Below are 14,720 nucleotides of genomic sequence, written 5' to 3'. Positions count from 1 at the left end.
TTCTAGGTTCTAGGTGACAAACAATAGGGGCTAGTGGCTGGGTTGAGCTTGTAGGAGCTGCTTGTTGTCATGCCCAGCTTGTGGGTTTTCCAGGAGCATGTGATGGCCACTGTTGGGGACAAAATGTTGGGCCACTTGAACCCGTGATCTGGGTAAGATAATTGCATCGTGGACTAATAAAATAATTTGTTGATGCACTCTTAGAACTTCTTTCTGCCATATTTGATAAATTCTAATAACGTGAGTTGCCAAAATCCTGGAGATTTAGACAGTTTAAGAAAGGGGTGGTTGGAGAAGAGAATCTAGGAAACCACAAACCAGTCTGAATTTGATATCAGGGAAGATATTAGAGTAAATTATAAAGCCATTAACTAGTAAGTGCCTTGTTAATAATGTAGTGGTTTGTAGAAGGTGGCATAGGTTTCACAATAAATTCTGCCACACAAACTGCATTTTTCTCTTTATTAGCTTAAAGGGTGTTGGAAAACTGGATATAATGTATATTTTTCTCATTACATTTTAGTTAGGAAACTGGGTAAATGTGAGTTAGATAATGATATTGTTGGAAAACTAGTCTCTTGAGTACTCCGTGCCAGAAAAAACTGGAGAGAGAATTTTGAGTGAGAGCTCGGTCCTGGTACTCGTCTACATTTTAATGAAACCTAAACATTTTATGAAATCGAAACTCGTCAACATTTTATGAAACTTAAACAGCGGTGACTTAGATGAACAGGTAGAAGGATCCTGATCATATTTGCAGTAGGTGACCCTACTCGTAGGGATAGGTGACACCACAGAGTAAAAGGAATAAAATTCAGAATAAATGTGAATCTGGACTGAGACTTTCCAGGAAAATCAACAGAAACCAATGCAAAATTTTGCTATTACACAAAAGATCAAATAAACAAGTGCAGAATATTTAGTCCCAGACTTGAGGATAATGCATGTGAAATGGATTTCAGGATTGTATTTGATCACAAGCTAAACACAAGTCAACATGTGGGGATGCAAAAAAGGCTGATGCTATTTTTAGGTTGTTTTAATAGAACTATAATTTCCAAGTCTTGAAGTGGCTGCACTTTATTCTGACCTCATTTGTAATCCTCCAGTCTTGGGCACTGCATTTGAAGATGGATGTAAACAAACTGTAATGGGCTTAGAGGTGGTTAGGAAGATAAGAAAATGTCCTTTGAAGAAAAGTTGAAATAACAGGGTATGTTTATTTGTTTTCTGCTGTCCTATAGTACAGAACTAACTATAATGGACTTAAGTTACAGGAGGGTAGATTTCAGTTTAACATGAGTGGAAATTTCTTGATGGTAGGAACAACTCGGCAAGAGGTCTGCCAAAATAGGATGGAACTTTTAGTGGTGAAATAATTTGCATGCAATGAGATTAGTCATAAATTGGTAGTTTCCACAGCTTTTGTTAATCCTAATGGTTACTTGATAGAAAAGACTGTGGGCAAGATCCATAGACAGACGTACCTTGGAAGTCAAATGGAATCTGTTCCGGAAGTCCATTCGACTTCCAAAATGTTTTGACTTCCAAGGTGTGCCTTCCAATTGGCTGAAGGAGCATCCTGCAGCCAATCGGAAGCCACACCAGACTTTCGGCTTCCTAAAATCATTCGAAAAATGGAACAATCACTTCCGGTTTTTTGATCGTTCGGGAGCCGAAACATTTGAGTTTACAGGTGTTCGGCTTCCGAGGTTCCACTGTATACCATAGGTCAGATTTGACCTGCAGGCTGATAGTTGCCTACCCTCGGTCTAAATCACTAAGCATGGATTTCTAGGATTGTTCTATAGGTGCCTTTTTATTAATTCTGGTTTATCGTGGTTCCCTTTTAGTAATTCCAGAAAGAAGAGATTTACATGTTCCCTATGCTCTTACTCTCACATTTGTTTTGTGTGAGATAAAATACAATAAAAAAGCTAATTTTATTACTCCTTTAAAAAATTTCAGTAATTTCTGAAAATTTTAGACCCTTTGAAATAAAGATTTGTATAAAGGTGAGTGCTTTACTGAACAATGGGCGGTATCCAAGGCTCCCATTGCACATACACATCTCCTCTGCAGACCCCCCCCCCCCCGCCCCACACTCAGAATTGGCTTAGGGGGATTTGGGGACTCTTCAAAGTAGTTTTTTTGTAGCGTGGTGTGGGGAGTGGAAATAGAAGTGCCGCTGCATCAATGAAACTCTGCTGCTTTGAATACAGCCCACTTCTTGACTTTTATCTTTGAACAGACTATAGTTACAAAATTAAAAAGAAAATAATTCGAAACAAATAAAGCAACGGCATCTGTTGCAGAAGCCTGTTTGTTGTTGCACTAAGTAGGCAGCAAACCAATTCATCAGTGTTACGGCTTTATGAACTATGTAACCAAGATCAGTACAGTGGTTCTTCAGGTTACATACGCTTCAGGTTACAGACTCCGCTAACCCAGAAATAGTACCTCGGGTTAAGAACTTTGCTTCAGGATAAGAACAGAAATTGCACGGCGGTGGCGCAGCAGCAGCGGGAGGCCCCATTAGCTAAAATGGTCCTTCAGGTTAAGAACAGTTTCAGGTTAAGAACGGACCTCCGGAACGAATTAAGTTCTTAACCTGAGGTACCACTGTAGTTGACTGGCATGCCAATCCTTTAGTGCTCTTAGGCTCCTATGCAGAGAGGAGAGCGAGGTTTAATTTTCATTTATTGATACATGGTGAATGAGTAACTACTTTGAGTTCCTGATTTGAAAGGTATGGCTTGTTGGAAGAATAGTTAAAAGCAGTGCTTTTCTTCTAGAAAAAAGGTACCGGTACTCACCACGAAGTTGTTACAGTAAGTGCCGCACTTTTAATTAGTGCTTTTCTTCTAGGAAAAAATGGTTGGTACTACATACCCTTAAGTACCCCCACCAAAAAGCATTGGTTAGAAGATTGACAGGCAGCTGGATTAGAACATTTTTAATATATTACCTTACATATTTTAGGGCAGGCATAGGCAAAGTTTTTGAGACTACAATGTTTTTGAGACTACAGTTCCCATCATTCCTGACCACTGGTCCTGTTAGCTAGGGATGATGGGAGTTGTAGTCCCAAAACATATGGCGGGCCGAGTTTGCCTATACCTGTTTCTAGGGTAACGTCAGACCTTTGTGTTGGGCTTCCAAAGAGAAGCCAGTGTTTCAGAGCAAACTCCCTGTTCCTTATAGTTTGGATTTTTAGCTTTGAAATCCTAATTATAAGAACTGCATATTTTACATTCCTTCTGTGGAAAGCCTTTTACGTTATCAATCCTTTTTCTTTTTAGGTATCTACATGGTATGAAATTACATGTGTCCTCCTAGGTATGAATGAAGTGTCCTGGCAGGAGACCAGAGGAATGATGCATGTGAACATTGGTCAGGAAACCAGAGGGGTTGAACAAGGGGTTACCTCAGCTGGAACAGTAGGTGGAACAACTTCAGGGCCCAATTCAGGTGGAACCAATCCTCACTCCATCCCTACATCTGCAGTGTCAGGTGCTTCCAGTGTCCAGGTACCCTTCAGTGGATGGTCTCAGGATGATGCCACAGTTGGATATGTCTTCCAGAGGCAGGCTGGTGAGCAACTGAGTGGCTACTTCAGTAAGCACCGTCGGCCCACAGGAGATAGCATTCATGTAGATCATTCGGTAGGTAGCTTGTTTGTGTTTTGCTTATAGTTTCCCCCCCTTTAACTCATATCTTTCAGAAAGATATGTATAGGTTAATTTATCATAAGCACAGCATTTAATCATGGCTGTTGGAAGTTAAACTTCTCCGTGTAACTGGCTTAAGGCGTGATACACATTAATATGAAAATACCTAGTATTTTCCCCCTCCGGGATACTTTTAGTAGTTTTTAATGTATTTGATTTCATGGCAGGTGGATAGGTGGTACCAAGTGGTTCATCTTGACAAATCAAAGAAAAGTGACAGGATGAAATTAAAAATGAATTTTGCATGTAATCTTGCCTGTTACACTTATATCCTACATTCAGTACAGAATAAATTGATCATGATTAATTTCCATTGCATGTTACTTAGCCATGGCTAACTGTTGCTGATTCACTGAATCTCAGTAATAACACCTACATTATAAGCTTATTGTACACAATATTGCATCCTGTTGAATGTTATTTTTCTAATGCTTTGGAGACTCGTGATGCCACATCTGGGGTTGCATCTGCCTACCCTGATGTCTGTAAGTTGGACTGACGTTTTTATTTAGAGTTTTATGTGTACAGTAGGGGTAGGGAACCCTCCACATATTGTTGGGCCTACTCCCATCATCCCTGACCATTGGCTATACTGACTGAGGCTGTTGGAAATGTAGTCTGGAGAGCCACAGACCTGCCACCCCTGTGGTACAGCATAACATGTAGACTACAGCCACATGATCAGTACACTGAACTCTGGATTTACCTTTAGTCATGTTCATTAAATTCAGTGGCTGTACCTGCATAAAACTTAGTTGAATGCCACCCTTTCTCGTACTTTGTTTCAGCATGCCTTGCTTATTGTAGTTGGCATTTTAGAGAGATTCCTTTAGTCTCTGGAACAATTCAAGTACAGCTTGCTGCTGCTGCTTTGAGTTTACCTACTCAAGATGTGAATATTTTTTTCTTTAAATTCAGGATTATACTCCTAAAAGAGTTTCTTTGCTTATACCTGATAGGTCTGTAATGGCTCGATAACTCAGGGGTACTCACCTTCAAGTTTCTTGCTGTAGAGGAAATTGTTTTTTCCATTGTAATTGTGTGGTTCCTGCAGAAACATCTATGGCCGCATGAACAACTACATTTCTGAATAGGACATCGTGTATAAATTATTTCCTATGAAGAGCTTTATAGAGATCAGAATTGATTGTTCTCTAGGATCATATTCCCTTCTAGACAAAATTCCGAGGGCCATTTTTCAGTGGTGGGTGTGTCTTGAGGCAAAAGTATGTAGAGCAATAAATGTACATTTTGCCCTTGCACAGGAGGCAAGGTGCTTCACACAGTGCTCTGGCCTCCATCCAGAGAAGCAAAAGGCAGTATTGGAGTTCAGGGACACATTCCAGCTAGGCAGAAATGTTTGGTGTGAAGTGGAACTGGTGAGGTTTCCTGGGGAGATCTCTAAGAGTCAAGTAGAGGGGCCACATTCCAGCCTTGGCTCTAAGGTTCCTCACCAGCTCTCTGGTTGCTTAAGTAAGCTTAGCAGATAGAATGAATTACTGTTCTATAGTCCTGCAGATCACACTTCCTATTTATTCTCATTACTGTAGCATGCTTTTGGCTTTTCCTTTGGTATGCAAATTGTTTGTATCTTGCAGAGTGCTGGAAATATTTAGAATAAAGAGAGTGCAAAAGGCACCATGCTTTCTGGAACATGACATGGTAACCAAGGACACAAAGTTGATTCTGAATTTAGTGTTTCAAGAGAAGACAAAGAATGAAATAATTGACTTGTCAAATATTTTTTTTCTGCATACTGATGCATACCTTTGGAATGCAGTCTTTCTAAGAATCCTTGATTTTAAAAGGTTTTGTCTTGCTCTGATTTTTCCTAACAAAGTTAAGAAAAGTTCATTATTTTTAATATTTGTTGTTTTTACTATATAAAGGTGATTGTAAGTCTGGGGTAAAACTTACTTTCTTACATGGATCTGTTTAGTGCTCTTATTTTTTTTTATTGAGCTAGGTCCTAGCATTGTACAGTGGTACCTTGGTTTACATCCATAATCCATTCCGAAGGTCCGGTTGTAAGCCAAAGCAGGTTGTAACCTAAGGTGTGCTTTCGCCAATGGGGCCTCCCCCCCCCCCATTGGTTGTACGGTGGTACCTCAGGTTACATATGCTTCAGGTTACATACGCTTCAGGTTACAGACTCCGCTAACCCAGAAATAGTACCTCGGGTTAAGAACTTTGCTTCAGGATGACAACAGAAATTGTGCTCTGGCGGTGTGGCAGCAGCGGGAGGCCCCATTAGCTAAAGTGGTGCTTCAGGTTAAGAACAGTTTCAGGTTAAGAATGGACCTCCGGAACGAATTAAGTACTTAACCCGAGGTACCAATGTAATAATAAAAAAATGGGTTGTAATCCAAAAAAAAGGGACACACACTTCTGGGTTTGACGTGGCTGTAATCCAAAACGGTTGTAATCCAAAGCGGTTGCAAACCAAGGTACCACTGTAGTTAGTTTTCAGAGTTCATGTCTGTCTTGGATGTAGAATGATAAGTCAACATTAGTTTTGTGATTTAAGTGGGGCTTCTGTGAGGGTGAATAATGTTGGCTGTCACCCATAAAGCAAATTATGAACCTCTATCTAACCCCTATGTTAAAATATGCTTTTATGTAAAACCAGGATAAAAAATCTGATTTTGAAAGTTGTGTTAATGACACATCATCAAGTAAAAATTAGAATGTATGGACAGTGTTGACCACGCTTCACAAGTTAAAAAATAATAATCAAAAATTCTGCCCAGTAATATAGCCAGTGCTTCTGTAAAGTCTTCAAATGAAGTGTCCATGCATGGCTCTAAACAGTAATCCTGAATCTCAAAATTTGCTCCCAAGTGTCTAAACCTATGCAAACTCTAGGGAAATCATGTGGGTTGCACAGCTAGAAAGTTTGGATTATGTTCCTCATTAGTGTAAAGTTACTTAGTTACAAACTAGGGTGCTGTAATTGTTTCTTCCAGTAGATGATGATGATGATTAGATATCCACGCTTGACCATGAGGTGGGTTCCAGCAGTTGCACTGCAATATTTTTGTATGTAACCCTGTTTCTGTATACTAATAGCGAACTCATTCATCAAGTTCTGTTGCCTATGTAGCCAAGACAGCACCAGTAGTGACTAAGAGAGGTATTGGCATGCTCAGGCGAACTCTGAACTTTGCAGAAGTACAAAAAGCCTTAACACAGTGGGATGGAGCATGCGTGTCTGGCACAGAATGCTAAATCTTTCTGCCTGAGAAGGGAAAAACAATGGAGGAGGGAGAGTGGAATGGAGTATCTCGGGAAAGGCATGGCTGGCTGCCTGGAACGTTGAACAAGAGCATACTGCTGTGCAGCTAGTGTTAGGTCAACGTGTAAATTACATTTTCCAATTGTAAATATTGAAAAGGGTGCTTTCACTGCCTTGCATACAGGGTGTTATGGTATTCATCAACAAACCACAACCAGCAACCTGCACTTGTTTAGAGATGGGTAGATCAAACAGCTAGTGGATCTTAGCAGTTCAGATTTGCTCTTTATGAAGAGAAAAGGCAGCACTTTGTGTTGATTATCTTTTTAAGACTTCTCCTAATGTTACTCATGTCATGTCATCCTCCTTCTAGCTTCTTTGTTTCAGGAGCTAACTTTATGATCTGTTCTCTCGTACCTCATATAGGGTTGTCCTTTGAACACATGCTTTCCTTTCTTTAGCTCAGTTCTGATTCCTTCATCATTGTAGCAAATCCTTTACATGTCTTGGTGTTTGCCGGTCGAGCAATATAAATCAGCATCCTTCTTCACCATATTTTGGGGCTCAACCAGAGACATCAACTAGAGATCCAGTTCCTTATCTCAAGAGGTGGAGTTTCTGCTCTGGAAATGGACAATAGAGCCCATGTCTCCTTCAGATTTTGATTCAAGTTCTCTGTGCCCATTGTTCTCCAAGCTAGTAGTGGGGGCACTGTCAGCATTTTCACCTGGAGCTCAAAGTTCAAAATGATAACATTAACTCTATGTTGTGTTATAATAGCAACAGCAACAATAACCAGTATTTTTTGCATGACTGGGCAGCAGGTTTGCTATAATGATAGAATAGAAGATGACTACTTTACTAAAATGCTTTTTAATGAGAATCAGTGTATTCAAGTTTTAATTTTCATTATACAGGCAATTGTAGGCATTCTGGTTTTAGACTTTTTTGTTGTTGATTACTGTTAACTCCGAATTTAATTTGGTGTTTTGAAAATACACTAATAATGCAACAATTTGATTATAAAACATTGATTTGATTTGTGTAACATTTAAACCCAGTAGTAAATTTACTTAAGCAGCAGAGCTTTGAGTCTTCGGTCCTTGCTTTTAAAATAATATATATCTGCTCACTGATGTTCCTTAACATTTGAATGTCACAGAGGTAGCCAGTAAGTTGAATCCAGTTGTGCTGTTTGTTTAGTGGAAGAGCTTTTGATCCATTGGACACCTGTACTAATGGAATAGGAAGGAGGCAATTTACAGCAGCTTTCCCTACTTTCCCTCTGAAAATCTGCTGCAGGGTGTCAGTGTGTTGGGAGAACTGTTCAGAACAGCCTGGAAGGTTGTGCTGGGGATTGGGGAAGGCTGTAAGCAGCGGTTCTCAACCTGTGGGTCCCCAGATGTTGTTGGACTACAACTCCCATCATCCCTGAGCTCTGGCCTTGCTAGCTAGGGGTGATGGGAGTTGTAGTTCAACAACATCTGGGGACCCACAGGTTGAGAAAGGCTGCTGGAAATAGGAGGACAGGCAAATTTGCTGCCCCTCCTCTTGCACTCTAGTGGTGCAGTAGTAAAACTGCTAGCATATTTGCAAAGCTAGGTATGGTTTCAAAGACACTTCTGAAAATTGAATGGCTATTTTTGGTTGTAGAAGGATACAAATGGATGCAAACAAGGGATTTAAAATGTACTATGATGATTTATATTAATTAATATATTTAAGGCATGCTTGGGTTGTGGGAGAGATGATAAATCATGTTTTCAGTGCTTTTTGTTTTTATCAAGGCATTTCTTATTGTTGTAAGGTTCATCTTATTTGTTCTTGTAAGCTTTTCCTTTTTAAGAGTGCTTAGTAACTGCCTGAAATAAATTACTTAGGAAGTTTATCACATCAGTTTTACTTATTTGGGTATTATACCAGCAGTTCATGGTGACTAAATAATGTACTTTCAAATATTTTTCATAGTTCTTTTCATTCACCAAGTGAATATTCAAGAGAATTGTCTGTTTCTCTTCAACCAAGGAAGTTCAATTAATAAGATATGGGGCATAGTGAACAGGGGCATAACAATTTGGAAACTACTTCTGAATTTTAAAAATATAGCACATAGCTTTCAAGTGAAATCTAATTTTTATTTTTATTTTCTCCAGGTTCGCTCTGTGGATGAAATGAATCATGAGTTTCAAGCTCTTGCACTAGAATCTCGGGGAATGGGAGAGGTAAATAACTTTAATTGAAATGTATAGAATGGATTGTCACAAGAATTTATAAATCACCGCTCTGTTAATCTTGGCATCACTTAAAAGAACCACAATTTAGGATATGTATCTTCTGTTGTTGGAGGAATTTTCAAGTCACCTTTTATGCAAGTACACTTTGAGTCTTGCATTGTACTTTCGGCACGAAAGCCTTAACAAAAATAGCACATACATTGTGGGAGAGAATGCGTTGGCAAGACTGAGTTTTTCTATAAAGTTCATCATCTGATGAAGGATTGATTCTGTGTGTCAAGCTAGTGTTCAAAGCTATCAGTAACTTGAGTTCTTCAAGCCACAGTTTTCAAGATCCGAAATCATAGTACCATGTCTCCAAATATTCTGGTGCTTGTGGCAAAGGTGAAATACTAAAGTGTACTAATATCTTCACCTTTTGCTTCCTGTTCTACCCTTTTAATCGAACCTAGAGCTCTTCCTCAGTTCATTGGAATGCTTACGTGAAAATTACTGGGTAGAGGTATATCAGTTTTAAATGAGGTACTGTTAATATTGGCAAGCACTCAGAGAAAGCAAACATTGCTTATATTATGCAGAATGGCATCTGTTTCAGTTGGACACATGCACAGGGTTCCAGCAAGTATTTTTTCTTTAAACCGGAACATTTTAATGTATTGAAATAGCTGACATATTTTCCTGGATTTAGAATTAGTAACTTGGAAACCTCATGTCTATACAGAATGATAATGCTAAATAAAGCTCAGTGTAAGGAATTCAGTGTTGTGCTAAAGTGATTGTTTTGACACCCCCCCCCCAGTCACGTTTGGGGAAGGAGGGGAGAAAACCCTATTGTGCAAACGTAGTCCTGTCGCACAGCTTCTGCTGACAGGACTCATAAGTTTACTGCTGCCCCATATCTCTGACTTTTGATTTTAGAGACTTGCTTGGAAAGGGCTGCATGTTGAGTGCTAGCAGTTTAGATTCATCCAGGGTGATCAAATCATCCCACCCCACCCTTTTTGAATTAGTTACTTGGAAACCCCAGGTCTATATAGAAAAAGATGCTAACTGAATTTCAAATATTGCCTGAAAGCCAGATCAGTTTACATACTTTTAATGAGTGAATGCTGAGAATTGCAGCCATTTGTGTATAACACTTTTTAAGACTGAGAGTAGCAAGATTTTTATAAGAATTGCACCTGACAAAGAGTAGCATAGATCACTTTGTACAAACAAGTTTTATGTCTGAATGGAAAATAATCCTTCGGAAGCAGCCTTGGCTGAAGGGACCAGTGCATCTTTATTTTTTTGGAGCTTTTTATAGGTGTTACATTCTCCATGGCCCTAAAGTAGCAGGTATCAGGCATGTATACTGGTGCTGAAGTGTAATACGTATTAGACATGTTTCTGGTTTGATTTTCATTAAAATGTATTTCAGTTTGGATAGGTAAGGAACTAACCTGTAATGCTGCAGTTCTGTGCATTTTGTCCTGTTTAATTTGGATGTTATTAAATCAGGTACCTGGAGATAGGGTTGAAGTCTTAATTACAAACTATGTAAAGTGGAAATCTATGACCCTGTTTGACTCTCATCAGACTAGGCCACTAGGTCAGAGATAAGGGGAGTTGTAGCTGAACTACATCTGGAGGACCGCAGGTTTCCCATCCTTTTTCTAAAGTTTTATGTACTAATGCATGCTAGTACTAAATTTAGCAAGGTTCACTTATAATGGGCTATACCACTGCTTCACTCTCCTAAACACCTCCTGTTAAGCAAAGCATGCCTGTTCCACAGGTTTGTGTCAGCACCAGTTTACAAATAAACTGTAAATTAACCAGTTTTAACTGTGGTATATCCTTTTTAAATAGCTGCTACCTGCCAAAAAATTTTGGGAACCAGATGATCCAGCAAAGGATGGACAAAAAGGCATATTCCTTGGTGATGAATGGAGAGAAACTGCCTGGGGAGCACCTCGTAAGTGATGTGCATTTAAGGAACTTATGGTCAGAAATCACTTGGGAAAGAAATTACTGGGGGAAGGAATCACAGTCATTATGCTTTAGTGATCTAAACAAGCTCACTGGACAAAGTGTCATTAACTTAAGTATTAAAAAACTTTATATATATTCATGCAAGTAACATTTTTGTTTTTGTTTTTTTAAAACAGACCACTCTATGTCTCAGCCTATTATGGTTCAGAGAAAGCCTGGACATGTTTTTCATGGAAACAGTGAAGTGAATGCTGTCTTATCTCCTCGATCAGAGAGTGGTGGCCTTGGCGTGAGCATGGTAGAATATGTGTTAAGTTCTTCTCCAGCGGATAAATTGGACTCCCGATTTAGAAAAGGAGCTTTTGTAAGTAACTTGGTTACATCAACAAAATATTAGACCATCCTAAGCTGGATCCCCCATTAGACCGCACTGGTTCCAAATCAGTATTAATAAGAAGTTGGACTAGCAAACTTTGGTTCCCATTCTGACCTGTGGGAAGCAGTGTTTTGTGTTAACATGATTATTTCCTGTAGGGCATTTGAGCATATATGTAGACAAGAATTGTGTATGCATAACCGCATGAGTCTCTGCTTGTATGAAATTCAGTTTCATTGAAATCTTTATGATTTACTTCCAAATAATAGCTGTGTTTAGAAACTCCATATGGGACACTTTACACATATGGAGCAGGCTCCCTTGGGAGGTGGTGGACTCTCCTTCCTTGGAGGTTTTTAAGCAGAGGTTGGATGGCCATCTGTTATGGATGTTTAGCTGAGATTCCTGCATTGCAGGGGGTTGGACTAGATGAACTCCTAAGATTCTATGTGTTCACCAGGGTATAAACTATTTGACATTTTTATTCGTATTCAGCTGAAAGTTGTATTTTATTTAACACTTCCATATTTACGGAGAACAGTCAGTAATGAAAAAATAATAGGTATGAAAATAAGTTTCATCCCACAGCTTCATGACAGTGGGTTAGATACAGAGATTCCATGAGGGGAGTTGATTTTTACCAATTTTCTCCTGCTTGTCCCCCTCTCCCAAATCAGTTTTGAAAGGTTGGCAGAAGACCTTATTGAACCTTGTGGGAGGAGGCTACAGGTGGGAGAAGGCAGAAGGTTATCAGCAAAAATTTCCTTGCCTCTGTGTGTACGGGATTCTCTTAGATCACCAGCTCTTCCACGGATGAAAAGGGCTACACTGCTTTAGCAAAAGTTGGACTTTTTCCTTTGAGTGAAGATGCTCTCAGGTTGGATTTGAGCTTCCTCTAATGCTTGGAGGCAGGATTGCAGCTGAATAGAACATTTTGCCAGAGCAAAGAATCTCACCTATACACTCATGGGGTCTGGACTCTATACTGGCAGTAACTGACCAGGAATGTGTGGATAGCTTGAGTTGACCCATTATGTGGCAGCTTGAAAGAGGCAAGTTCCATCCCAGGGATCATTAGGCAATAGTTGAAAATATTTCCTAATACAACCAGAGAAAAATAGTTTGTTTCTTTGTGGTGTTACTTGTTTCTTATGTTGGGTGGATGCAACTTGGACAGTTGTGTAAACTTGTGGGGCCTAGCCAATTGGGAGCAAAACTCTGATTCAACTGTAATCCTGTCCTCAGATGCTAGAGGGAGCTCACATCCCACCTGAGATATATATAAAAAAATTCATTGAAAGGAAAATACTTTTTGCAGGTAAGCCCAGCAGTTCTTTCTGTTTATCCCAGCAGTTTGCTTTCATGCATCAGCTTGTTTTGTATAAGACTGAAACTTCCTCAATCAAGGTATATTACTGAGTGTTATATGAATCAGTGTGCAGTATAACATAGAATTAGATTGTTTTGTGGTGGTGCTCTTGCATTTTGTCAAATTCAGAATCAAACATTCTTTTCTTCAGGGCACTAGAGAAGCTGAAACAGATGGACCTGAGAAAGGAGACCAGAAAGGCAAGGCTTCTCCATTTGAGGAGGACAAAAACAGAGATCTTAAACAAGGAGATGATGATGATGATGTTACTAAAATAAATGGCAGAGGTTTGCCAAATGGAATGGATGCTGACTGCAAAGATTTTAAGTAGGCATTTACATTTTTCTAAAGATACAAAGTATATTTTTTAAGCAATAAAAATTCTGAGTTTCATTTTCATATGGATGATTCAAGTCCTACCTTCCTATTTTGCATAATACTCAGCCTCTTGCATGCACCCTCTCTCTCTCTCTGAATTCACCTTAAATAGACAGGTCATCTTTAAATAGTTTAAAGTTCTATTTGTGTAGGCTACAAAACAAGTCGAAAGGCTTTGCTGTTCTAAGGTTGTCTTAAAGCCATCATAGATGCTTGGCGAGCCAAATAAATGGCTGGGGGACATAGGAGAGTCTGTCTCCATATTTCACTTTGGCTTGTTTGACTACTGTATTAGAAGTTTGTGGGTATGATTTTGGCCGCTCCCTGTTCAACAATCCTTCTACGTGGGCCACCAGCATGTCTACTCTGTGGCAATATTCTTGACTGATCCCCTGTTCTGCTTTGCTTTGGTTTGTGCACACAAGTTGTCTATCCAGATCTTTCTATTTAATGCTCCCCAGCCACGATCACTCTTGCTGCTGGCCTGCCTCTCTTTCCCCCTCTTCACGCATTTGATGTGTTTAGATCTTCACTCGTATGTAATTGGCAGGATTCTTTACCATGTCCCAAGAGCCTCAGTTGCCTTCTGATGTGTGTGCACTGGCTGAAGGAAATTTCTAGGTGGGTGAGGCAGCTTTACCAGCAGTGTCAAAAACTTTGCAATATATCTGGGGCAATGTAAGGATCTAAAAGAACCCTAGCTCCAAGGTGAGCACGTTCTTGATCTCCAGTGGGGAAATGAGTAAGAGGTTTAGGCACATCTGGAGCGACATAGAGGAGATTTGAGTTCTTTTCCTTTAAGCTAGAGACCTATTGGAGCAGGGACAGCTTTTGCCAGGGTCTACTTGGCCTCTGTATGTTGAAAAGGGCAAGAAGGGGTTATGCAGGAAGCTCTTTTGGGTGGGTGGCTGATGACAACTAGAATAATAATAATAATAATACCCCGCCCATCTGGCTGGGTTTCCCCAGCCACTCTAGGCTGCTCCCTGCAGAATATTAAAAACATGATAAAACATCAAACATTAAAAACTTCCCTAAACAGGGCTGCCAGTGGTCTTCCAGGTGAACAGATGAAGAGGCCTTGATTACAGTCTCTCTCTCTATACTGCAGTCTGGTGGAGTGGCTGTTGCTGGATGACAGTTGAAGAGCAAGAAAAATAGGGTGGAGTTGACTTCTCAGCAGAGCTGATAGAATAGCTCTTCTTAATCTCCCCCTCTACGTTCTCTCTACCATCTGCACTTGTTGCTTTCCGTGTTAAATGGAGCCCCCCCCCCATTAGACCACTCTGTTCTGTCCACAAGATTTGTCCATTCACTTCAGATACAATAGTGATAAGAGCATCCTGCAACAAAATGTTGCAGAGTATCCTTTCTGACAGGAGTGCTACAATATGGGCTCAATTCACTCTTTCTCTCCTATTCC

At 39.8% G+C, this 14,720-nt stretch overlaps 1 protein-coding gene across 17 annotated transcripts in view; it reads left to right on the top strand.

Annotated features, from left to right (window-relative positions):
• The window catches only part of PUM2 (pumilio RNA binding family member 2), a 62,733-nt gene that overhangs the window by 6,321 nt on the left and 41,692 nt on the right, over nucleotides 1-14,720 (top strand). For 5 of the 17 annotated variants that reach the window (XM_081856808.1, XM_081856817.1, XM_081856811.1 and 2 more), the window contains exons 1-5: nucleotides 3,310-3,665; nucleotides 9,120-9,188; nucleotides 11,052-11,157; nucleotides 11,351-11,538; nucleotides 13,071-13,246. In XM_081856808.1, coding sequence (XP_081712934.1) covers nucleotides 3,342-3,665; nucleotides 9,120-9,188; nucleotides 11,052-11,157; nucleotides 11,351-11,538; nucleotides 13,071-13,246 — 863 coding nt within the window. In that variant the 5' untranslated portion in view covers nucleotides 3,310-3,341. Of the gene's footprint in view, nucleotides 1-3,302; nucleotides 3,666-9,119; nucleotides 9,189-11,051; nucleotides 11,158-11,350; nucleotides 11,539-13,070; nucleotides 13,247-14,720 lie in introns of those variants that run through there. The other 12 variants (XM_081856807.1, XM_081856803.1, XM_081856813.1 and 9 more) reach the window with 5 other exon arrangements.

This window comes from Podarcis erhardii (genome assembly GCF_964252035.2).
Source record: "Podarcis erhardii genome assembly, chromosome: 3".
NCBI lineage: Eukaryota > Metazoa > Chordata > Lepidosauria > Squamata > Lacertidae > Podarcis > Podarcis erhardii.
Note: the sequence above shows the minus strand (reverse complement) of the source record. Positions and strands in the feature narration are given on the sequence as shown.